We start from the raw sequence: 21,995 nt of genomic DNA, 5'->3' as shown, positions 1-21,995 counted from the left end.
GCTTTCCCAAGTTCCCCACCAGACTTTTTCAAGGATTCCTCTGAGACCAGAAGACCAGTTAACTTGCCGTAAAGATAACAGAGAGGGAGGGGAAGTTTGGGGACAGAAGTTAGACTGCCAAGGCCTGAGAACTGAAGATAAGGGGGTGTACCCCTCCCCCAGGAGACAAAGGAGGACATGGGTAGAGAAGAGGAAACTCAGCCTCAGGCAACATTAGAATGATGCTACCAGTTCTGGAACTTAATTAGGATACAGGCACGTGGGCGCACACGCAGCCTTGGCTGGACCTGGAGGTTTTGACGGCCGCCCTTGTGACCCATCCCCCACTGCCCGGATTGGCATGGCCACGCCCACAGTGCCCCAAGCTGCCTGCCTCGCTGTGACTCACTTCCTCTATACGGGCTCTGAGGTGTCCGAAGGCCTTCAGCCTGGGCTTTAGGTATCTGAGCCGGCTTCTGGGATGGGCGAAGACGTGGACCCCAGTTGTGGAAACCGGGTCTTCCCAGAGGAAAAAGAACTCCCCATATTCAGTGGAGGGTTTTGCAGAAGATTTTGCAGAGCTCAACAGGCTCCTTAAAAAGTTTGAAAACGTAGACCCCCCAACACCAAAAGGTTTTCATTAACAGAGAAGAATGTTTATGGCGCATTATCTGTGTTAAAGAACAAAGTCCAACTGAGTAAATTTGAAGACCTAATAATGGACTTTATTAGGCCACTGCCAATGAGGCAGCATCCCGTCCAGCAGCTAGAAGGGAGGGAGCTTCCAGGGGGTGCAGGAAGTGGAAGGTTTTTACAGGTACTAAGAGGGTGAGACTGAGAAGTTAGAAGAGTGGATTATTTCAGGCCAGGACATTTTCCTTCAGGGAAAGGCTGGGGTCGGGTAGAAGGCCCTTATCAGGCGTGATTACTCTGCTAAAGTTGATGAGGAAATTTCAGACCGAATGATTTAAAATCCCAAGCCTGGGAGAAGCTGACGCTACAATTGGGTCAGTTACTAAATTTCGGTTTGGTGTCTGTGTCTCAGCAGAAGTGACTCCATTTTTGGCCTGTTTCTTTTTTTTTTTTTTCCCCATACATCTGCTCACAAGCAAATCTATGGTGAATAAAAAAGAAACCAAGCAAATCACCATGGACGTATTTCTGAAAAGAGGGAAACCTCGAGAAGAGCCTCTGCCAGGTCGCTCAGGAGCTATTTCAGAAGAAGGCGTCGTTATCGCAGATGATAGCTCCATGCATGTTATCAGCCCTGAACACCGTTGTTCAATGAATCAATGAAAGGACTCGGACGTGGAAGCTGGTGACGTTGATAATTCTGTCTGTGTTTGTCTTAGGTTTAACAAAAAAGTTTTTTAATTTTTTTAAAAAATTGTAATAGAAGAAAAGCTTATTGAATAAGAAAAAAAAGCAAGAAAATATTTTTGTACAGCTATACAATGTGTGCATATTTTAAGCCAAGTGTGATTATAAAAGAACCGAAAAGCTTTTAAATTTTTTAAAGTTAAAAAAAGTTTTCGTTTGTAAAGAAAAAACAAAACAAAACAAAACAAAAAACAGTAAGCTAAGGTTACAGTAAGCTAAAGTTAATTTATTATCGAAGAAAGGAAATTTTAAAAATAAACGTCGTGTCACCTGCATGTACAGCATTTATAAAGTCTCCAGCAGAGCAGGCACCTCCCAGTCATGTCACATCCCCTCACGCTCACTCACTGGCTCGCCCGAGCCACCTCCCGTCCTGCAGGTCCCTGCATGGTAGGTCCCCTATGCAGGTAGGTGTTCCATTTTATATCTTTTACGCCCATTTTTCCTGGACCTTTTCTATGTCTAGAAACACAAATACTCACCACTGTGATGGCTGCCTGTAGCACTCAGAGCAGTGACGTGCCATGCGGGCTGGGAGCCCAGGAGCAAAGGGTGGCCCCATCCAGCCCTGGGTGGAGTGCGCTAGACCATCTAGGTTTGTGATGCGCACTATGATGTCACTCAACAACGAAATCACCTAACCGTGCATTTCTCATAATTTGCCGAGCCACCCATGAGTGTCTTTGCAGAAAAGCAAGATGGAGTTGAGTCGAAGAGGTGTTCGTGCGTCAACAACGGAGGCTCCATATATTACTGTTGTCCTTATGTATTCCACGAAGAGGGACTCAAATAAGCCATGGCCTGCTCTGAGTGAGGAAGAAAACACTGAGGAGAAATAAGGAGGCCTTGGGAGCTCGGCTCCCACGAGCTCGTAGGAGAGGGTGGCAGACCAGGTGGTCTCTGAGATCTCCAACTCTGAAATTCTAAAATTTAGGGCACGAGGGTGGAAGGTGACTAGTCAACCTAAAAACGACCTCAATCTGGCCCTGGAGTTGAACAAAATGAAATCAAGAGACAAAAGAAGTGACTCCACCAAGTTTCGGTGAGCGGCTGTAAACACATCACACACACTCCTGGGCAACCAGGATTGTGCTTCTGCCGCGTGACTGGGGATCCGCCTGCCTTCTCTGAATTCGGAGTTCGGCCTTGCAGGTCAGCCAGGAGTCCCTTGCAGAGGTCTGGACTTTGAGAGACAAGAGCCCTCTCTCCCACTACATTCTCCTCTAAGCTTACTTGGGACTTGTGCCCAGAAGCAGCTCTGAAGGGTACAGAAAGCAGAAGGCATGGGGACCCTGGCTGGGGAGCCGCTGTGACCGCTGCAGTAACGCAGCCTAGCAAGTCTATCTGTGCCCTGAGGTCAGTCTCGGGGCGGGGCGGGGGGAGGTCCCTTGAGTGTCAGATGTCTACCTGGGGCTCTTCCCCTGACCCACCTGCCCACTAAACCCATCTAGGAAGCTGAAGTCTTCAGGAGACCAGTACTTCTCAACGAGGAAACGCAGCGGGGCTTTGAGATCTGTGTGGGGCCAGAGCCTTGCGGACCGCAGGTGGCCACTAGGGCGCTCTCGGCTCTCGGTGGCAGCTGATGCCCTCTCGTGGCCAGCTTGGGGATTGGCAGGAAAGAAGTCCCAAAAGAGAGCCAAGGTTGGACTTCCTAGGGAGACAAGTTAATAACAGTTATCATTGTAAAATAACGTGATAGCAACATTTATTATTACATATTAGCCAACACTGTGACATGTGTATTTACCACTCTGTGCCCGGCGGTCTTCTAAAGTGCTTTACATGGATTGATTTAATTCTCACAATATAAACACTATTATTAACTCCATTTGGATGAGAAAACTGAGCACAGAGAGGTTAAGGTGGTTGCTACGGTCACACAGCAGACCGGATTTCTGAGTCTTAGGAGTCCAGCTCTAGAAGCTTTTCTTTAACCATTCCGAAACAGAGTCCCATTTTTCAGGTTGGCAGGTACAATACAGGACACTCAGTCAAATTACAATTTCAAACAAACAACAAATAATTTGTTAGCATAAGTATATCCCATGAATACTTGGGCCATACTTAATGCTAACAAATTATTTGTCATTTGTCTGAAATTCTAATTTGATGGGGTATCTCATATTTTTGTTTACTAAATCTGGCGACCCTCGTTTATGAGGCATGTTTCTGTCAGACGCCATCACGTGTTACCTCCCGATTTACTCCGCCCAGGAACCTGCCCTCAGGTGTCCCCAAAGCGACTGGCTGTGGCTACAGAACACAGCAAGTGGGGACTGGAACCCACGTTGTCCAGCAAAAACTAGTGCACGTTTTCCGCCTTGGCAGGAGAGAAAAGTGAGGAGCAGGGACTACCCATGGAAACCTCCCTTCCTGGCCCCTCCTCCAGCCCGGTCTGCTCTCTGGAAGAGCTGAAGGTCCCCCTCAGGTAGGGCCTTCCTGGGTTGGGACGGTGGCAGAGGGATGGAGACAGCTCTCTTAAGCGTCGGTGCTCAGCTCCCGCCTGACCTCTCCAGGGAGGCAGGAAGGCCCTAGGGAGCTGGCTGTGAGGCCGGAGTGTCTGCCTGCTGGTGGGGGGCGGGGCTGAGGCACCCAAGACTGCTTACCTGCTGCTCTGGGCCCTGACAGCACCGAGCCCAGCTGCCGGGCTTGCATCACCGGCTGCCAAAACAGTCCCGGCAGCCAAAAGACAACACAAGGGACCGAGGAAACGGACCCAGGAGCCGACCCATCTCCCTGTTGCCGGCCGGGAGCGCGGTGCTTCTGCCCGCAGGGAGCGCCCATCTCATTCTTCTCTCCTGACTCTGATCTGCTCCCACCCCAAATACCTGCGCCCTTCCTTCCCCAACAGTATGAAAGTCCCCTGGCGGTCCCCACCCAGGCTGGCTGTCTCTAATAAGGCAGTAGTCAAGGGAGTTTCTGGGCTGGGACCCCCTCTGGGTGCAGGCTGGGGTGCCCTGCTGGTATGCGCCCCAACTGGTTTTTCTCTATCAGCCTGAAATCAGCCTGGAGCCTGTCTGACCTGCCCCTCAGGGAGCCGGAGCCAGAGGCATAGCCAGGTCAGAAGCTGGACCCAGAGATTGGCTCCTACGGCTCCTGTGGCCCCACCTGGCCCCGTCGGGAGAGCAGAGCACAAAGCCTCCTGTGTGCGCCGGCCGCCGAGAGGCTCGGTGGAGCTCTCGGGCGTGGGCCGAGGCCCGGTCCCGGGCACAGGGATGCTCGGGAGGGAGGCGTTTGCTGGTGGGGCCCGGTACTGCCTGGTCCTCTCCCACGTGTGGGAGGGGCCAGAGCTGGAGGCGACAGCTGGGCCGGTCTGCTAGAGAGGTCACCTGACTGGCCGCTTGGCCTGGCCACACACGCCCCCCTCTCCTCTGCCAGGCCGCACAGGAGCTGGTGCCCACACAGGCGTGCTGCCCGGCCGAGACGACACCCACCTCCCCCCAGCACCTCTGGGTAAGCACTGGGCCTGGGGGTGGGGGACCCCGTGGGTAGATTGGGGGAAGGTGGAGGGAGTCTTCCTTTCTCGCATGAGTACCTGCTCCCTGCTCCCTTGTCTAGGCACCCATGTCCCTAGGAGGGGACGCAGTCTCACATCAGCTCTGGAGCTGCACCTGCTGACATAGGACCCCCAGCCAGGGACACCGAGGGCGAGAGGCAGGCAGCAGGCAGGTGGCCTGGTGGGCTGGGGTGGAGGGGGGCCCGTGAGGCCAGGGGTTGGCTCCCCCCCACCCCGACTTACTCCTGCCGCCTCCCCTCCCCTCCCCTCTCTGCCCTAGGAACACCCAGCGGCCGCGGAAGGAGGGGCTGTGGACCTCAGGGGGGTCGTCCACCTCAGGGCCCAGGGCTGGGGGGCCTTGGGACCAGCCCTGGAGTGGGGCGCGGGGGTTGTTTGAGGCTGGTTCTGGCAGCTCCCTGACCAGTCTCTGCTCCCTGAGGGAGGTGAGAGGTGGGGAAGGCGCGGGCTCTCCCTCCCCACAGCCCACCACTCGGGCTCCCAGACCTGCCAAGCAGGTTAACGTCCTCTCCTCCTGCAACAAGGCAAAGGCGTGATGGGAGCCCAGGCTCTGGGCCTGCGGGTCATAAAGAGGCCCAGCTGTGGGACGGTCCCCTCAGCTGCTCCTGTTTCCCTTAGGGCAGCCAGTCGCACCATGTCAGGGACCAGCAGGAAAGCGAGACCATCCCTGACCCAGGAGATCCTCAGCTACCTGGGCCTTGCCAACAAGGTAGGGCTGCCAGGCCTGGACGGGTGGGTCATTTTTACTCCATCGGCTCAGGGGCTGCAAGGGCCGGGGATGGGGAAAGGGAGCAGGCCCTGGGCCACGCCATGGGCCCCGGGGGCGCCAGGCGGTGCCAGGCGGCAGGCAGACCAGTGCCGCCCCCTTGCTCTTACAGACGGCAGCCTGGGGGACCCTGGGCACCCTCAGGACCTTCTTGAGCTTCAGCGTGGACAAGGACGTGCAGAGGCTACTGAGGGCCATCGCAGGCCAAGGTAGGCCCCTTCCCCCTCTGCCTTTGAGGATCCACCTTTTAGAAACTGGTCTGTGGACCAAGAAAGGGCCAGGACGGAGGAGCCACGCTCTCAACACAGGGCTGCGGAATGCCTCAATTCCTGTAGGTCACGTACCACGCCTGGTGTGTCACGGCTCTTCCCAGGACACCCTGGCAGCTGTCTCATTATTTCTATGCTACGGATGAGGAAACTGGGCTCAGGGAGGTGAAGAGGCTCGCCCAAGGTCCCACGGCTCATAATGGCACAGCTGGGATCCTAACCCAAGTCTGCCCATCCCCAAAAGCCACTTTTTCCCCATCGCGCAGTCCGCCTTTGCCTAAAATTGGGTCAGATTTGCATGCCGTGGGGCGTCTTATTTGCATCTTCTTTTGAGACCAAATGGAAGCAGGATGATGTTCCTGCCCCTCCAGCCCTTTCCCAGATCTTGTCCTCTTCGCATCTGAGGGATAGGGGGCTCCTGACCCTGTAAGGACCCCGGCTGGGGGCTGCCCAGCCTTCATCCCAGCCCTCGTCTTGGTTCAGGGGTGGACCGCCACGCCATCGTGGACGTGCTGACCAATCGGAGCAGAGAGCAAAGGCAGGTCATCTCTCGAGCCTTCCAGGAGCGCACCCAGCAGGTGAGGCCACTCTGACTCCACGGGAGCAGGGGACTGGGGTGAGGAGCCCCTGGGTGAGCAGACTCGGGGGGCGGCAATCGTGGGCCAGTCCTGACCCCTGGTTAAATTGGGAGGCGGTGCTTCAGGCCTGAGATGAAAACCAGCCAAATATTCTGAAACCTCCCCGCACGTCTGGGCCTCCCCCTCACCCCGACTCCTCTGTCCTGGGGACCCCTTGCAGGACCTGCTGACGTCCCTGCAGGCGGCACTGTCTGGCAACCTCGAGAGAATCGTGGTGGCTCTGCTGCAGCCAGAAGCCCATTTCGATGCCCAGGAATTGAGGACAGCCTTGAAGGTACCAGGACAGGAGGCTCGTCAGGTCACCTGGGAAGTGAGGATGGTGCTGAGGGACAGAGCGGGCCGAGGGACTCGCCGTCGCCCGCGCCAGAGGCCCCTCTCACATCCTATACTGACCCTGAGAAGGCCACACTGTCCGCAGCTGCTCTCTGCCACCCTAATGGCGTGGCCCGATCTCAGAGTGGTGTCCCGATTTATTGCAGGACTCAGGTCCTGCCAACGAGGTGATCGTGGAAATTCTCGCTACCCGCACTCCACCCCAGCTGCAAGAGTGCCTGGCGGTCTACAAACAGGGTCAGAGCGGAGAGTGGGGCCCCAGGGGCTGGAAGGGAACCCCAGGGGCAGTCGCCTCCTCCCCTGCCGTCTCCCCAGGCCGGCTCTCTGGGAGCCCGGCTGCCCACGTTCTGTTCCCTGGGGCTCTCTCCTCCCTCCACCCCCTCCCGGTCCCTCCAGCCCTCAGTCTCCCCAGGGGAGACGGCCAGATGTGATCATTAAAGAAGGAGAAGCTACCATTAGCCATCTTTGTCAGGGGCTTCAGGGCAGATTCCGGGGTAATGACAACTGGGGCTCTGTGGCCGTCCCAAGGGTCCCCATGTCATCTTCCCAACCCCTTGCTGATGCATCCCGGGCTGAGTGGAATCTTGCTGCAGCTGGGGGGAGAGGTGGGGACCTGCTTCCTGAGTCACGGGTGTCACCTGCCAGGCCCCTGGCAGGTGGCCGGGTGTGGCCGTCACATCCCTCCCCCACTAGTCTAGTCGGGAGGGACCAGCTTTTCCTCATCCTCGTCTTAGCCCCGCCCCCTTTGTCTTGCTCTTCCCCTTGTCCCCAGCGGGCGGGCCGTCCTCACCCCTCTCCTGCCTCTCTCCCTCCTTGGCTCTGTTCTCTTGTCCCTGCCCTGCTCTCGTCCCTTGGTGGCATCCTGCCTCCTACATGACTCCTCCTCGCCTCCGGTGACAGCCGGGCCCTGGCCATCTCGCCTCACCCTGTGGGTGTCCCTATCTCCCCTTCACTGTCCGGAGTAACAGATGTCTGCTGCCCGCGGCGGTCGGCGCCTGGAGACGAGGCCGCGCCACGGCGCGGTTCCTCCCGCGCGTGGGGTGCTCCCACCTCAGACGCGCTTTGCGGTGGCCATGAGGTGCTTCTGCCTTCCATCCTGGAGACTAGCAGCCCTCAAGCTGCTGCAAGCAGGGGACGGCAGGGTTGGCAGGGCACAGGGGTCAGGCATTCGACGGGTCCTAGAGGCAGCCACGCCGGCAAACAAACATCAGGAGAATTCAGAAGGCTCCTGACCCTACTCCAGGTTTCCAGGTGGAGGCCGAGGAGGACATCAAGTCTGCGACCAGAGGCACCTTGCAGGACTTGTTCCTAGCCCTGGCCAAGGTGAGGAGGCCGGGCCTGCAGGGGAAGGGAGTGACAGCGCCTGGCAGGGGGCTGGGACCAAACGGGGGGGGGGGGGGAGATTCTTGTGCCGTAAAGGACAAGACAAGAGAAGGCTTTCGGGCCGACTCGGTTTGGTTCGGTTTGGTTCGTTGGCCCGGGGCTAAAAAGCTGCTCCTCAAAGAGTCCTCCTGAGACTTTCCTCCTAGGGGGACCGTGAGACCTGCTCTGAAGTCATCGACTACCACCTGGCAGAACAGGATGTCCAGGTGAGCAGGGGCTGAGAAGTCCGCACTCCGAGCACGCAGGACGCCCTCCTCTCCCGCGGCTTAGAGCCAGCGGCCCGTGTGCCCGTTTGTCCTACGAACCCGTCCTTGCCTTGGGGAAGGGGTCCTCAAGCGTGAAGGGGCGTGGGGTGTCTGGTCCTGTCGCAGCTGAAGCCTTTTCACTGTCTAGCCTCTGACACCTGAACTCACAGGAAGTGAGTTCGTCGGCTCTCATGGGCGTTTGGGGAATATTTAACTACTGTGCCAGGATTTCCCACACTGGGGGGTCCTATCCCATATTTTTTAAACCATAAACAACAGCAACTAATTTACTCGTTAAAGTCACTTTTCCACCCTTAATCCCATTTCCACCATGATGGATTCTGGCGAGGTCGTAACGCGGCCCTGACCTCCTCCCCCTGCCCAGGCACTGAAGCAGGCTGACCGCCCCGGCATGGAGGAGACGTGGGTCCTCATCCTCACCCAGCGAAACCCCGAACACCTCATCCGAGGTATGCGCGAGCCTCCCTATCTCCCCAGCTTGCGCTGGTGGTGACCGCTGGCCTGGCGGGGAAGTGGGGAGGGGGCTCCTCCCCTCTGTGATCATCAGCCCGCCCCGTTCGTCTTTCCCATGGCCTCCCCTGCGCGCCGCAAGTGTTTGATCAGTACCAGCAGCGCACCGGGCACGAGCCGGAGCACACTATCCAGGACCGTTTCCACGGAGATGCCCAGATGGCCCTGCTCAGCCTAGGTAGGGCCTGCTCCCGGCGGCGCGGGGGCCGGGGGTGTGGGGGTGCGGGGGTGCGGGTGGTCCCTGGCCTTGGGGCCGCCACCTTCCATCTCTCCCTCTCTGCTTCCAGCCTCGGTGATCAGGAACACACCGCTGTATTTTGCCAATAAACTGCATCGAGCCCTCCAGGTGAGAGGGCCACTCCTTCTCCCTCCCTTCGGGTGGGGGTGGGGAGGCACCTCCTGGGCAAGAGAGAGGAAGCGTCTGGCTGCCACCGATGCCACCATCTCGTGTCTGCACCCAAGGCAGCTCTCTTCCTGGGTCTGCGGACTGTCTCGTCAAGAGCAGAGGAGCGGGCCGTGGGTACAGCTCAGGTGGCGGACCCTAAAGGTCACACGAGCTCAAATTTTGGCCTGATTAATATCGAAGTGGCCACGTATAGATGTGAATTTGCTCTGGGAGACGGTGCCGTGTCCAGTTTCAGTTGTCACCGGAATGGTGATGGTGATAATGCCAGCAAGAATGATAAGACCCAGCATTTCTCAGGTGCTCGGTGTGCGCCAGGACCTATGCTGAGCACAGTTCACATTTTAGTTAACCCTCCATCTCCGTTTTATAGACAAAGCACAGAGAAGGTACGTACCTTGTCCAAGGTCACACAGCTGTGGAGTCCTATAGTCACCCCTACGAAACACATGAGGGCCCTATGGGGCACATAAGTGCCATGTGTCAGCTCCTGGTCCGTACCGTAGGTGTTGGCTATATGGGAGGACCTTATCTTATTATACTTCACAGATATTGTGTTTTTTACAAACTGAAGATAAGACTCTCCACCAGCAAAACGATTACAACTCTCTGAAGGCTTGGATGATGTTTAGCATTTTTTAGCAAAAAAAGTATTTTTAAATTAAGGGATATACATTGTTTCATTAGACATAACACTACTGCACACTTAATAGACTACAGTATAGTGTAAATGTAACTTTTATGTGCACTGGGAAACCAAAAACTTTGTGTGACTTGCTTTATTGTGATATTCGCTTTATCGTGGTATGGAACTGAGCCTGCAATATCACCTACATACGCCTTACCATAAGCTATACCGTGAGTTATAGGATCACCCTTCTCCACACTGGTCAGACGTTGTCCCATACTATCCATAATTAAACGGGCGACTGTGGTTTGAGTCATTTCATGAGCAGAATCCAGTCAATCTGCTCATCAAGCTAAGTCTCCTATTAGTATAATTGTCCCCAAAAACCCATAAATCAAAAACTCACGGAAACTTTGAAGAAGATAAACGTAGTGATCGTTTGACAGGTGGAATAGCTTTTTGTTTACTGGTCGACGATCTATAATGCCTTGTTGACAGCTGTTCAAAAGATAGTGCGTTAACTACTTGTTTCATCATCCAGGGATTTCCATTTTGACAGCAGATTATTGTGCTTGCCCGATAAAGCCTGTACTATTATAATGAGTCAACAGTGAGATTCATTTGAGGAGTCGGGCTTGTCTGTCTAATTTGCTGTCGGAAAAACAAACTCATAACCAGCAGTAGATAATTGTAATGTTCGTATTTGAATTATAGGACCCACATTCTTGGATGTAAATGTCAGGTTTATCTTCGAAGTAGGAGTTGAAAAGTAATATAGACCTATTTTTCTGAAAATTTTTTAAAAGGGTAAACTCAATCAGGATACTTCTGTACTATTTTATGAGAGAGATGTAAAAAAAAGAGATGGTGAAGAATATTCAGAAAAATGGCCTTCGGTGAAGGCTGATTCGTGACAAATTTGGACCAATCTGAACCATAAAATGAACATTCATTTTAAAGATCCTGGGGCAGTTTGTGATGCCAAGTGCACTCTCAGGACTAGAGTTATGTTTAATGTGGGTTTGGCAGAGGTACTTGTACGCCCATGGGAATATCCGGTTAACAGCTCTTGTGCCAATTCTACAACTTTGGAGTACCAAGAATTGGAAGAAGGGCAGAAAGGGTACTGGAGAACAATTCGCCATCTTTCGCACAATACAAAATTGGTAATACATGATGTTGAAAGAAAAGTAGCCCTTGAGCCCACTGACAATTAGGTAGACGAGTCCAAACGAAACACAGCATCCTGTTTTCACGGGACCGTTTTCTTTGGTTTCTCGCGGGAGTTTGTGATGTGTGGGGCTGGCGTGAGCGAGGGTTGCAGGTGGTTCCGGGAAAGGTCGGAAGTCAAGCGCTCGAAGAAACCCTGTAAAAGAGGATTTTAAGAAGTGATTGATGATGGCACTGGCGACAGCTAGTGACACCAGTAGGATCCGTGACTAAAAGTTTTTATTTCCAACCTCTCATGACATCGTCTCGTCATTCATGACTCGATGATGTTTTGCGTGTGCCTCTATTATTTCTAAACCGAATCCTCCATCCTCTCCTTTAATCGGAAGGCAGGAGGCTTGGAGCAGGTATAGGAGGAAGACAGTGATGCCGAACCCCAGGGTTCGGGAGAAATTAATATGTTACTATGGGGCAGTGAGACAGCTCTGGTGGGCCCAGATCAGAACCGGAAGTCACATGACCCTGCCCCCCACCAGAGAGGGTGGGTGCATTCTCCTTGGACATTGACTAACTGGGAAGTTACAGTCTTCCTGGCTTTCATGCTGGAAGGTCTTTACGGGTAGCGAGTCTACCCTTTTTTAAGCGCCTGCCTTTGGAGCTTTGGGCACCACCCAGCTCTGGAGGAGTGAGGCTCCGAGCCGGTGGCAGGGCCAGGAAAGGCAAGCGGAAGTGCTCCAGCTGCCCCCAGGGACTGGCCTTTTCTGCTGCAACATCTTCCACGGGGATGGGCGAAGAGAACTTTCCCCCTAGATGACGTATACTTCTCTGGACTCTCGCCTCATCTCCGCTTTCTAGAATAACCTCCCATGCCATGTGGTCCAATCCCTGTTCCGTGAGAATCTTAGAGCCCCCCCCGCCTCGTTTCTTCTACCAGGAAACTGAGCCTGATAACCAAGCCCTGACGCGTATCCTCATCTCTAGAAGTGAGATTGACCTTCTAAGCATCCGAGCTGAGTACAAAAAGAAATTTGGGAAGTCCCTCTACTCTTCCCTCCAGGTGAGACTTGGCTAGTTCTTAACCTGGAACCCCAGGGCTTCGCCCCTCCCCTCCCAACTGCTCTCCCCTCACGGAGCTGACATATCATGCCCTGGAGAATGCGTGGGTCTTTGGTTAATTTGGTGCAGGACTGCCAGCGCCAGACAAGCTCTGGACCACCGTGAGGCAGGGGCGGAGTGCCGGGGCCATGGTGGCTGTGAGTCTTTCTAACACTTGGCTCTCTTGCCTGCAGGATGCCGTGAAGGGAGACTGCCGATTAGCCCTACTAGCCCTGTGCAGGGCTGAAGACCTCTGAGACTCTGCTGCCCCCCACCCCCACGTGAGATTCAAGGCTCTGAGATGCCCATGTTCGGCTCGGCTGAGCCTCCAAGACAGGGTACGCCCTCGCCGAGCACGGCGTGTTCCAGCTTCTCGTGGGGGCCGGAATGCGAAGTCTCCTTTCACGTCCCTCGATCTCCCTCATCCCAAAGCGATGTCCGCTCCTCAGTCCCCCAGCCCTGTCTCGGGTGTGGGCTAAGGGGGCCTCCTCGACGGTTTCTGCCCGACTCATCCATCCTGTACCCAAGGCAGAACATCTCACTGATTCCCGAATTCTTTTGGCCGGTTTCATTGTTGTCTGTGTTCCCTGATTGAAGTTTGGGTGGGGCAGGACGTGGGCTGGGAGGAGGCCTCGAAGTTGGAGGCGCCTTGGACGCGCCCTGGATGTTCCACAGGAATCCTGTTTGGGGCTCCAGTGCAGCAGTTATCAACAACCTCTCTCCCAGGGGGCTCCCCTGCCCCCACTTTATTCTCTCTTCCCCAGGAAATTTTAGGCAAAATAATCAAGAAACTGGATCTAGCACGAGGTTAGGAATGGTCAGAGGTAGCAAAGGATTATTCGTATGAAGTGGGAGCCAAGCACAGGATCCAGCCGCCCCTCACCTACCTGGGACCTTAGCAGGGAACAGAACCCCCAAATTCATCTGTCCAAAGCGGGGACTTGGAAACCCACCTGCAAACTAGAGAACTAGTTCCCAAAAAAAGACGTATCAAAGACAGAGAAACAAAAAAACCAAAAAGAAAAAAGCGGGCTTTGGTTCCCCCTGCTGGCAAGGTTAGAAATGACAGGCCTTTCCCCCTCCCTCCCCTTTCGCATTCCTGGATTGGGTCAAACGCAACCCCGTTGCTGCAGAGTGAGGCAAACAACGGACCTCAGGAAACAAGTTTTATTTCCAAACCTCTAGGAAGGCGTTACAAACAATGGAGATAGAAACCCAAATCAAACCCTGAAACAGAGGCCGCCGGCCTGCGGGGTGGTCGGGAGGATCGGCCGGCAGGGGCGGCACGTGGGAGACTTGCAGTCTAGACAGGGCCCTGGCCCTGGAGCCTGAGTCTGTGCATTAGTGCGCTGTGCTGGGGAAAGGGAGTTGGGAATCACAAGTCCTCACCCCTCGAGCCCCACTGCTGCCCTGGACGACGGAGGGGAAGAGAAGGCGGCAGCAGGTGAGGGCCAGGACGTCCCCGAGTCTGACCTTGGCATTGACTGCCTGCTCTGGCCCCCCATGGACCACAAACGAGTGACCCTGCCCGTCTTGGGGTTGACCTGGGGAGCAAGCGCAACAGCCGGAGCCTCTGGAAGGAGAGGCAGGCAGCCCGCGCCAGGCGGGGCTACAGCAGGACGCAGTCCGACTCCGGCTTCGGCCTCTGCCGCCGCTCCCCGGCCGGGCGTCCAGACGCGGCTCCTCTGCCCTGGACCGGGTTTAACAATTGGTCACCTGTCTGCCTTGGCTGAGCACAAGGTTCTAGGTGGAAGCTGGTCAAGGTCAGGAGGGGCAGCGGGGGAGAGAAAGCTAGGAAGGGACCTGGGGGAGAGGGACAGACAGAAAGGCCCCGAGGGAGTCGCGGGAGTAGCAATGACGGTGACCTGGACAATCAGGGGCGGGACACGGGAGGAGGGCGCAGGGAGGAGCAGGCACACCTGTGGCGATGGGGCCCGCGCTGGCACGGGCTGGCCCCCTTGCTGCTGCTGGTACTCCTCCTGCTGAAGCTGCTGAGCCAGCTCCAGGTCGCTGAGACCCGACGTGCCTTGTGGCTGCTGCTGCTGCAGGAACAGGGCGATCATGTAGTCCTAGACGGAGGGGACAAAGAGGGCTGTGAGGTGGGCTGCGGCCTGGGAGATATTCAGGCTAGATATACTTTCCAAAGCAGGTTTCCCTCAGCCTCCAATCTCTCCAGCTCCTCCTCCTCCACAGCCCGGCTCACAGCCAAGCATGTCACCTGCGGTGGCCGAGAGCACACACCAAGTGCGGAGATGGTCCGTCGAAAAGGCGACGGGGCAGAGGGACACGGGTGTCACGTGCTAAGATCTCCAGATGACAAAATGCGTGCAGCTCGCCTACGGCAACAAGCTCCGACGCAAACGTGCTCCCGGCGCCCTTCCCAAAGGCCCCACGCACCTGGTCCACCTGCCGCTGCTTCTCCGGGGAGTCGCCCGCACCTTCTGCTCCGGGCCCCTTGCCCAGGGAATGACTTAGGTGAAACTCGGAGTCACAAAAGCAGCTGTCTCCATCCACGTTGTGCAGGCTCTCCCACACCACCTGCTCCTCCTGCAGAAAGCCCTGGTCGGTGACCAGTAGGTACAGGTGACCCTGCGGGGAAGAAGACAAAGTGGGAGAGGTGACACGGAGGCGGCCTGCTGCCCCGAATCATCCGAGATGCGCGGAGACCATCTGATCTGACGGGTGCACCGGGCGGAACGTCCCTGGGAGCAGCCGGGTCCTTTACACATCTGCGGGAGAGGGAAGAGATGTCCGAGAGTACGGGCAGCTGGGTGTAAGGATGGCGGTCACTGTGGTCGAGCACGGGGTCCTCGGAGCTGGGGTCCCACACGAGATCCTGCTTCCTGCCCCACTTCCCATGGTGCCCTGGGCTCGCCCACGGGCTCTGAGAAGCAAAGACCTTCCCTCTTCTACCCTATTCCTAGAGCGCTTAGATGGTCTCTAACTCCGTAAGACTATGGTGATGTTCAAAAACCCCACTGGCTCCTCCTGGGAGAGGGTTACACCTTCCCGGCCCACTGGTCCCACTGATGGCGGGTGTATTCCTCAGGGCTTGCTCTGGCCAGTGAGACGTTAGCAAAAATGACACGTGTCACTTCCGGGCAGAAGCACTAAAAGCGAGAGCAAGATGTCCCTCCTACATTTCGGAGAAAGGCTGCTTGGTCAGCCTGAGGCCCAGAGATGATGCGGGACAGAACGGCGGCCACTCCGCAAGGGACTCGCAGCATGAACGAGAACTAAACCTCGGCGTGGTGAACCGCGGGGCTGTCAGGAGTCGCTCGTTCCCCGAGCTTAGTCTGCCCCGTCCTGACCGAAACACTGACCCGGAAGGCAAAGGCGTGAGAGACCCAGCAGCACGGCCGTCCCCCACGTCCGCCGCCTCCGCACCTTGTGCTTCGTCATGGTGCTGAAGTGGTTGTTGCGGAAGAAGACGCCGAGCTCGCCCTCCTTGGCGGCCGCCGTGAGCTCGCACAGGCCGTGGTAGGTCAGCTGTGCCGCGGTGGTCTCCAGGAACTGCTCGGCGATCAGGCCTGCGGCGGGCACAGGATGCGGGGCGGGGAGGGGTCGGCTTAAACGCCAAGTCCACGGCAGGGCGGGTCGTCCAGAGAGGCCCTGGCACGAGGCCCAGGGGTGGCCCCGCCTTCTGCAGTCCCTTCCCTGAAACCTGGCCAGATTCATTCATTCGGCTCATAGTGATCTTGCGCCGGGCACGGCATGAGGCGCTGGGGGACACGTCAGTCACCGAACGCGACACCCCAGACCGCCTTTCACGGAGCTGACATTCTAGTGGAATGCGGGGCGGGGGAGGGGGAGACAGGCAACAAACAATAAACCTAAGGAGCCGCCATTCCCCCTGCATAAGAGCCACGGGGTGGGGGTGGGGGGGGCGCGTCACCTTCTGTCACCAGGCTGGTGTCGCCGGAGTGCTTGCAGGCGATGATCTTCTCCACCAGCTGGTTGTAACTCAGTTTCCCAACGGCGCGCACCGCCTCGGGGCTCTGCAGGGCGCGGTGGCACCAAAAACATGGACATCTTTTTAGGAAGGAAACGAGCCAAGCCCACAAAGGCTGCAACGCTGTGACGAAAGGTTCCTGAAACTTTTGACATCTAAAGAACTACCTGTGCTGTGCTGTGTGTGAATGTCACCCGCAGAAGCGTTTGAGATGGAGGAATGCTGTACTGGACCCTGTCCCGAAACCCTACCTCCCCCCGCCCCCCAACCCCAGACAACTTAATCCCGACCCCGCTAACCCACACCCCACAAAATCGTGCTCCTCTGTCAGCTTGGGCCGCATCAGAGGCTCGTTGGGGCCCTCTGGGCCTCCCCCGCCCGCACCTGTGGGTCGACCAGCCAGCCGTGGTACAGAGGCACACCCAGCAGGTCGAAGATACTGCACTCGGGTGTGTACTCAAAATCCGAGACGCCCGTGAATCGCACGTTGACGTCCAGACCTGTGGCCAGTTTGGGCAGCACCGTCATTGCGTCGTCCACGTTCTGGGGGTAGAAACGAAAAGGGTGGACACAGCGAATCGACACCCCGCACGCCTGAGCGTACACCGCGTTCTAGGTCAAGGACGTCTCAAGGACGTCTCGAGAACGCCGGGGGAGCAAAGAGAAAGGACGGCGAGTCCCGCCTCCCGCCCCCCACTCCACTCCCACCCCCGGAAGCGAAAAGTTAATCTGGATACTTTTCTTCCCTGGATCTCTAACGAGCCTTCTTTATCTTATACTAATGACATATTTTCGAGGACACAGCTATACCCTCCTCTTCTGCAGAAAAAAAAAAAAAAAAATCACAGTTCAAGGAACTGTCTTGAAAAACAGCAGAAAAGCTTCTCTTACTAGCCTGGGTGTCTGTCCCCTTTCAAGCCCCTTTGTCCACAGACTTTTTGCTCACCTGTTGAAAATTCAGCTGCAAACTCTCTGACTTCTCCTGGGGCTTGATGGACAGGAGGCAGTCACCTACAAGACAGGAGTCCTTGCCAGCTTAACCTACCAAGTGTCCCCAAAGCTGTTCCTCCTTCTCCCAGAGAACGGGGGTCATGTCACAGACTGCAGATTTTTCAGAAAGGACCTTAGAATCTGATCCAGACCCTTTATTTCTCAGAGGAAGAAAGAGGCTCCCGAAGGCGAAGTCCCTGCCCAAGGTCACACATGAAGACTAAGGGCAGAACTAAGGTTCCAAGCCAGGACTCCTGACACCCCGACTTTTTATTTTTCCTTCCCTAGCCTTGCAGAGAAGCCCCAGAGACCTTCGCCCTCCCTGACACACCGGAGCCCCGGAGAGGGAGTCCCTCAATATTCTGGATTTCTGGCTGCGTGGACAGCACTTGACCCTCCCGTGTGATTCCCCGTCAAGGCCCAGTCACTTACCGAGATGAGCCATGAGCTCATCCGATGTGATCACTTCCTTCTGAGGGGGCAGCTTCACCTGGAGGCGGAAGGGGGTGAGCAAAGGGTCAGCCACGTGTGTGCTTTTTTGCACGCAGCACTGCGGGAGAAACCCACAGCAAGGTGGAGAGAGGGTAGGGCTTGTCCAGCCAGTAGGACCTGATGGAAAAAAGACAATTTGCCACAGGAGCGGGAGCGAGAGGTGGAATGCAAAATGCTTGAAGGACAACTTCGGTGTTTGTGAACATTTTCTATCACTTGTTCAAGCTGAAGAAATAGGGAGAATAATCTGGACCGTTTTGGTTGACTGGTTTCAGAAGAAGAGTAGGATGCTCGAGGAGGCGGGTGAGGAAAGAGCGGCCTCCCCAACATCTCCCTCTTACCTTCCACTGCAGGAAAAGGATGTTCATGATGGCGAGGAGAGGGCAAGGGCCGTTCGCGCTCTGGGTGATGATGGGCGTCCGGTCCCCCTTCCAGGGGATCCACTTGACACAGTAGAAGTCCGGCTCAGGCTGTCGGGCCCTGGGGGACTGGGGAAGCTCCTGGGGCCTGGAGCACGCCCCCACTGTCTCCGCCTCAGGCTCTGTCCGTGCCCCGTCGCCTGGCCCCGGCTGGCCTGGCTCGGCGTCGGCTGAAAGGGGCCCGAGGTCGCCCTGGTCCTGGGCTGGTGGCGGCACTTGGGGCACTGGTTCCTGTGCTCCGGCCGGCCCGCCGGCATCCCCGGCGACCCCGTCCTGCCCGTGCGCATCTGGTTCTGACACGACCTCGTGGTTTTCGGGGCTGACCGCTCCTGCAGTCCTGGTCTCACCAGAGGCTGGACACTCAGAGTGGCCGTGTTCCATGGTGGTGAGGGGTCGGCTGAGAGACACCGAAGGACTTTACGGTCCTCAGGGAGTCGGTGGCCTTAGTCTAGGCTCGGTATGCCAAAGAGAGACCGATCCGACGAGAAGGCGACCATCGGGCAGGAAAGCAGACGGATCTAGAAAAGTCTCGGGAAAGGAATGCGGGTTGGAGGCTGGACAGTGTGCGCGGTCGCTCCCGGCGCCGGGGCGAGCCTGTCTTCGTCGGCTGGGGTGAACAGAAGCGCGGCCCCGGGCTAGCTCTCCTCCACCTCAGCCTGCTGTGACCAGATGGGGCCGATGAGTGGACAGGGCTTTCAGGCTCGGGACGGAGGACCCCAAGGGGACAGAAGACACTGGGCGTTGTCAGCCTCCCTGAAACGGATTAAGGACAGAAATGCAGAAGACAGAGGGAAAGAGAGAAAGAGAAGGAGAAAGGAATGTTAAAAGTATACGAACGGTTGCCGACAAGGCGATCTCTAGCTCTCCCTGCAACAAAGGGGTCACGTCCGTGACTCCCACCCCGGGACCAAGGCATCCCTCTGCCTTGCTCCAAACCCGGCCCCCCGGCTGTTCGTGGATCATCCTGCGTGCACACGGGCTGGGGATACCTTCTCTCCACCTTATCCCAAGGCGGCGGGGTTGGGGGGGCGGGGACAGAAGTCACATAGTGCTTGGGGTGAAGAGTAGAAAAGCAGAGAGTCAGTCGGTATCATGCCCCGAAAGAGTAAACACTGGTCAGAAAGAAGTCCATCTCAGAGGACTCTGCTGAACTTGACACAATCTCAAACCACAACAAAAGGTCTTGGGAGGGGCTTCCTGCAGGCTGGAGAGGGGAAACGCAGGCCGCTGGCCCGCTGGGACAGCTAAGTAACTTCATACCAGGAGCACAGAAACCGCTCCCCGCCACCAGGATTCTCCCAGGAAGCTTCTCTGGACAGCTGGAGTTGACAAGCCACAGCCTCTGCGGTTCCTGTTTGCTCCCAAAACCGCCTGAAGCCAGAGCTACTCTCTGGCTCACTGTTTATATGGAATATAAAAATGCTGATGATCAATTTACACTAAAAAGAAAATACTTCCTGTATATTCATCTGCCTGTGCGTTTGTCCTTTGTCCTTTCTGTCTATTCCCGTCTCGGGGTCATTTTAGATGCGAACACCAGACCTGTTTAACCTGCTCTCCACAGGCACTAAGCAGCAAGTTTGGCAGGGACAGACATTTAATTGGCTTAATTGACACTGTGGATAGTAAACAATGAAAAGCCACAAACTCTGCCCCCTGGAAAACATCTCCCTTCAGCCTCCGTGTTCCCTTCTTCCCCTGACTCAGGGGAAGAAAAGGGGAGAAATTACACTTGTCAGAATTCTTGTCTTTCCTCCAGCCTCTCCCTAACCTGAGACTATGCTTCCTTCTTGTAATCCAGCAGGAATTTAGGGCAAGGGTGAGGCCTGGGAGATAAAGCTGAGGAACAGAAAAGTTACTGAAATAAGCCTCGTCACCCAAATCGATCGTTCTTCTGATTCGAACATCATTTATGCTAGCTGCATCTCATTCGCATGTGGTTAATTTAGAATCGGAGTAGCAGAAACCGCCTGCAGGCCTCTCCTTCCTTCCCTCCCCTCCCAAACAACACTCGGAATGAGCCTCGGAAGCAGAACCCTGAGCCTGGGAAAGTTGTTTTAAAAGCGTGGAGAAAGGCAAGGTTCATTTCTTATCTTTTCTGTCCAATGCCACAAATGATCAATAATGGAGTGGGGGTTGGGCAGCTAGCTGGCTAGAGGAAGAGCCAGAAGAAACCAGTGGCCGGACGCCGGAGGGAGCTGGGTCTCAGAGAAGCTGAGCAAAGCTAAGTGGGCTAAATCTTAACCCGGAGGGCAGGAAAGGTAATGGAGAGTTTCCACAGCAAGGTACACACCTGGTGGGGTGGGCATGGGGTATTCCAGAGCAGGAAGGGATGAGGGGAGGATACTCAAACAAATCAGGATTCCACCCTTTTCCTCTTCTTTTCTCAGACCAAGTCCTACACGTCCTCTCGTTCTCTCTGCCTGGAATTACTCTCTGGTTGTGGGTAAGGGAGTTAAAATAGCCCGGGCCCCACCCGGCCGTGGCGGTAAGCAGCCAAATGTTGGGAGAAGCCTATAAAATGGATAGGTGGCTTCAATAAGACATGTGCCCCTCTTCCCAGGAGCTCTCCTGTCCCGCGAGTCATTTACCGTCCCACGCCAACCTCCTTCTGAGTCTGACCCAGATTTTCATGCAACTTAATAGTGTGAACGTTCCCCTCCGAATCAGTCGACCACCACCACGGTGCCGTCTGCTCGCTCGCACGGGAGAGGGGGAAGGTTTAACTAAAAGAAGCAAGTGAGGGGACCAAGCAGCACCCCTTTTACACATTCCCCCGCCGAGCTCCTCCAGACTTGCAGGGGCCAAAAGTGGGAGGACAGTGGCGTGACCTCCACCCCCCCCCCCCCGGAGAGAAAAAGAACTGGGGGTAGGAGAGCAGGTGAAGGAAACGGATAAAACACAGCTTTTACCTTAAAGAAGTGGGTGCTGTTCCAGGACTGGGAGGGAGGGTTCGGACCCGGCAAGTCGATGGGGTGGGGGTGATGGGAGCGATCAGGGGCGCCGCCACCGTCCCAGCTGCCTTCCAGCTGTCCGCACCAGAGCTTTTGCGCACAGGTTTACGAGCGCCGTCCTGGCGGGGTCCTGGCCATTTCCGGACTCACGCCCAGGACTCAGGGCACCGAGGAGGGCGAGGGCAGGCCGGGGCACAGCCCAGGTGCTCCCGCAGGGGCTGCTCAGAGCGTCTTCAGGATTCCCGAGTCACCGAGTCTAGGGTGTGCGCTCAGGCCTGACTACAAGCTGGTTTTCAAAAGAAGTTTGTGGCTTTTCTCCTCTCTCTCTCTCCTTCTCTCTCCCTCTCTCTCTCTCTCTCTCTCTCTCTGCCCCTCCCTCGCTCCCTCCTTCCCTCCTTCTCCCTCTCTCTTTCCCATACGGATGAAGACAAATTAGTCATGGACAGGCTCCCTGGAGGAGGGAGCACTGGAGGGTTTCCATCAGGGCTTTCCGACCTGGTCAGCAGCGTGGTGATCAGCAGTGAGGGAGAGAGAAACAAGGAGAGAAAAACAACAGACCCTTTCTCTTCCCTCTGCCTGCCGCTGGAAGGGACGGAGCGCTTGTGCCTCTCTGGTGAGAACGGGGAAGAGCAAGTGCCCTTGCTGCGTGGGGAGGAGCAGGGCTGGACAGCAGCAGCTCTTCGGACTCGGGCTCTCTCCCACAAGGTAGTCCTTTGCTCTGGATCCACAGAAGCAGAGCCAAAGAGCGGGATATTTCCATGTTTACTCAGTTAAAGTAAAAATAAAAATAAAATTAAAATGTAAAAAATCCTGCTCCTCTCCAAGTTCTCACTTTATCATTTGTTAAGTCTAGG

General features: G+C 56.0%; 2 protein-coding genes across 12 annotated transcripts; one reads left to right on the top strand and one right to left on the bottom strand.

The window, feature by feature from the left end:
- The first annotated feature begins 11 nt into the window (after positions 1 to 11).
- ANXA9 (annexin A9) lies at positions 12 to 12,962 on the top strand. 8 transcript variants are annotated; one of them, XM_036234925.1, is made up of 18 exons: positions 12 to 439; positions 1,089 to 2,715; positions 3,688 to 4,209; positions 4,354 to 4,418; positions 4,738 to 4,812; positions 4,918 to 5,024; positions 5,492 to 5,582; positions 5,752 to 5,848; positions 6,392 to 6,486; positions 6,707 to 6,820; positions 7,026 to 7,116; positions 8,123 to 8,202; positions 8,409 to 8,468; positions 8,893 to 8,977; positions 9,121 to 9,216; positions 9,326 to 9,384; positions 12,174 to 12,296; positions 12,529 to 12,962. In XM_036234925.1, exons 7-18 carry the CDS (start codon positions 5,508 to 5,510, stop codon positions 12,589 to 12,591), a joined length of 1,038 nt encoding a protein of 345 aa, XP_036090818.1. In that variant the 5' UTR covers positions 12 to 439; positions 1,089 to 2,715; positions 3,688 to 4,209; positions 4,354 to 4,418; positions 4,738 to 4,812; positions 4,918 to 5,024; positions 5,492 to 5,507; the 3' UTR covers positions 12,592 to 12,962. The 8 variants fall into 8 exon arrangements, with proteins under 8 accessions (XP_036090818.1, XP_015978276.2, XP_036090819.1 ...); XM_016122790.2 differs by having other exon boundaries at positions 100 to 2,715; positions 3,688 to 3,787; positions 4,033 to 4,209; XM_036234926.1 differs by having other exon boundaries at positions 100 to 2,715; positions 3,688 to 3,787; positions 3,988 to 4,209.
- Positions 10,203 to 21,870, bottom strand: MINDY1 (MINDY lysine 48 deubiquitinase 1). 4 transcript variants are annotated; one of them, XM_016122782.2, is made up of 11 exons: positions 21,100 to 21,845; positions 20,481 to 20,701; positions 18,110 to 18,940; positions 17,709 to 17,766; positions 17,233 to 17,297; positions 16,671 to 16,829; positions 16,230 to 16,332; positions 15,722 to 15,864; positions 14,732 to 14,923; positions 14,254 to 14,403; positions 10,203 to 11,435 (listed from the first exon to the last, which is right to left on the bottom strand). In XM_016122782.2, exons 3-11 carry the CDS (start codon positions 18,566 to 18,568, stop codon positions 11,322 to 11,324), a joined length of 1,443 nt encoding a protein of 480 aa, XP_015978268.2. In that variant the 5' UTR covers positions 18,569 to 18,940; positions 20,481 to 20,701; positions 21,100 to 21,845; the 3' UTR covers positions 10,203 to 11,321. The 4 variants fall into 4 exon arrangements, 3 of the variants coding, with proteins under 3 accessions (XP_015978268.2, XP_015978269.2, XP_015978270.1); XM_016122784.2 differs by lacking the exon at positions 10,203 to 11,435 and adding an exon at positions 13,488 to 14,024 and having other exon boundaries at positions 21,100 to 21,835; XM_016122783.2 differs by lacking the exon at positions 20,481 to 20,701.
- Between the last annotated feature and the right edge of the window lie 125 nt (positions 21,871 to 21,995).

The sequence above is a fragment of the Rousettus aegyptiacus genome, unplaced genomic scaffold (assembly GCF_014176215.1).
Source record: "Rousettus aegyptiacus isolate mRouAeg1 unplaced genomic scaffold, mRouAeg1.p scaffold_m13_p_17, whole genome shotgun sequence".
NCBI classification, from domain to species: Eukaryota; Metazoa; Chordata; class Mammalia; order Chiroptera; family Pteropodidae; genus Rousettus; species Rousettus aegyptiacus.
Note: the sequence above shows the minus strand (reverse complement) of the source record. Positions and strands in the feature narration are given on the sequence as shown.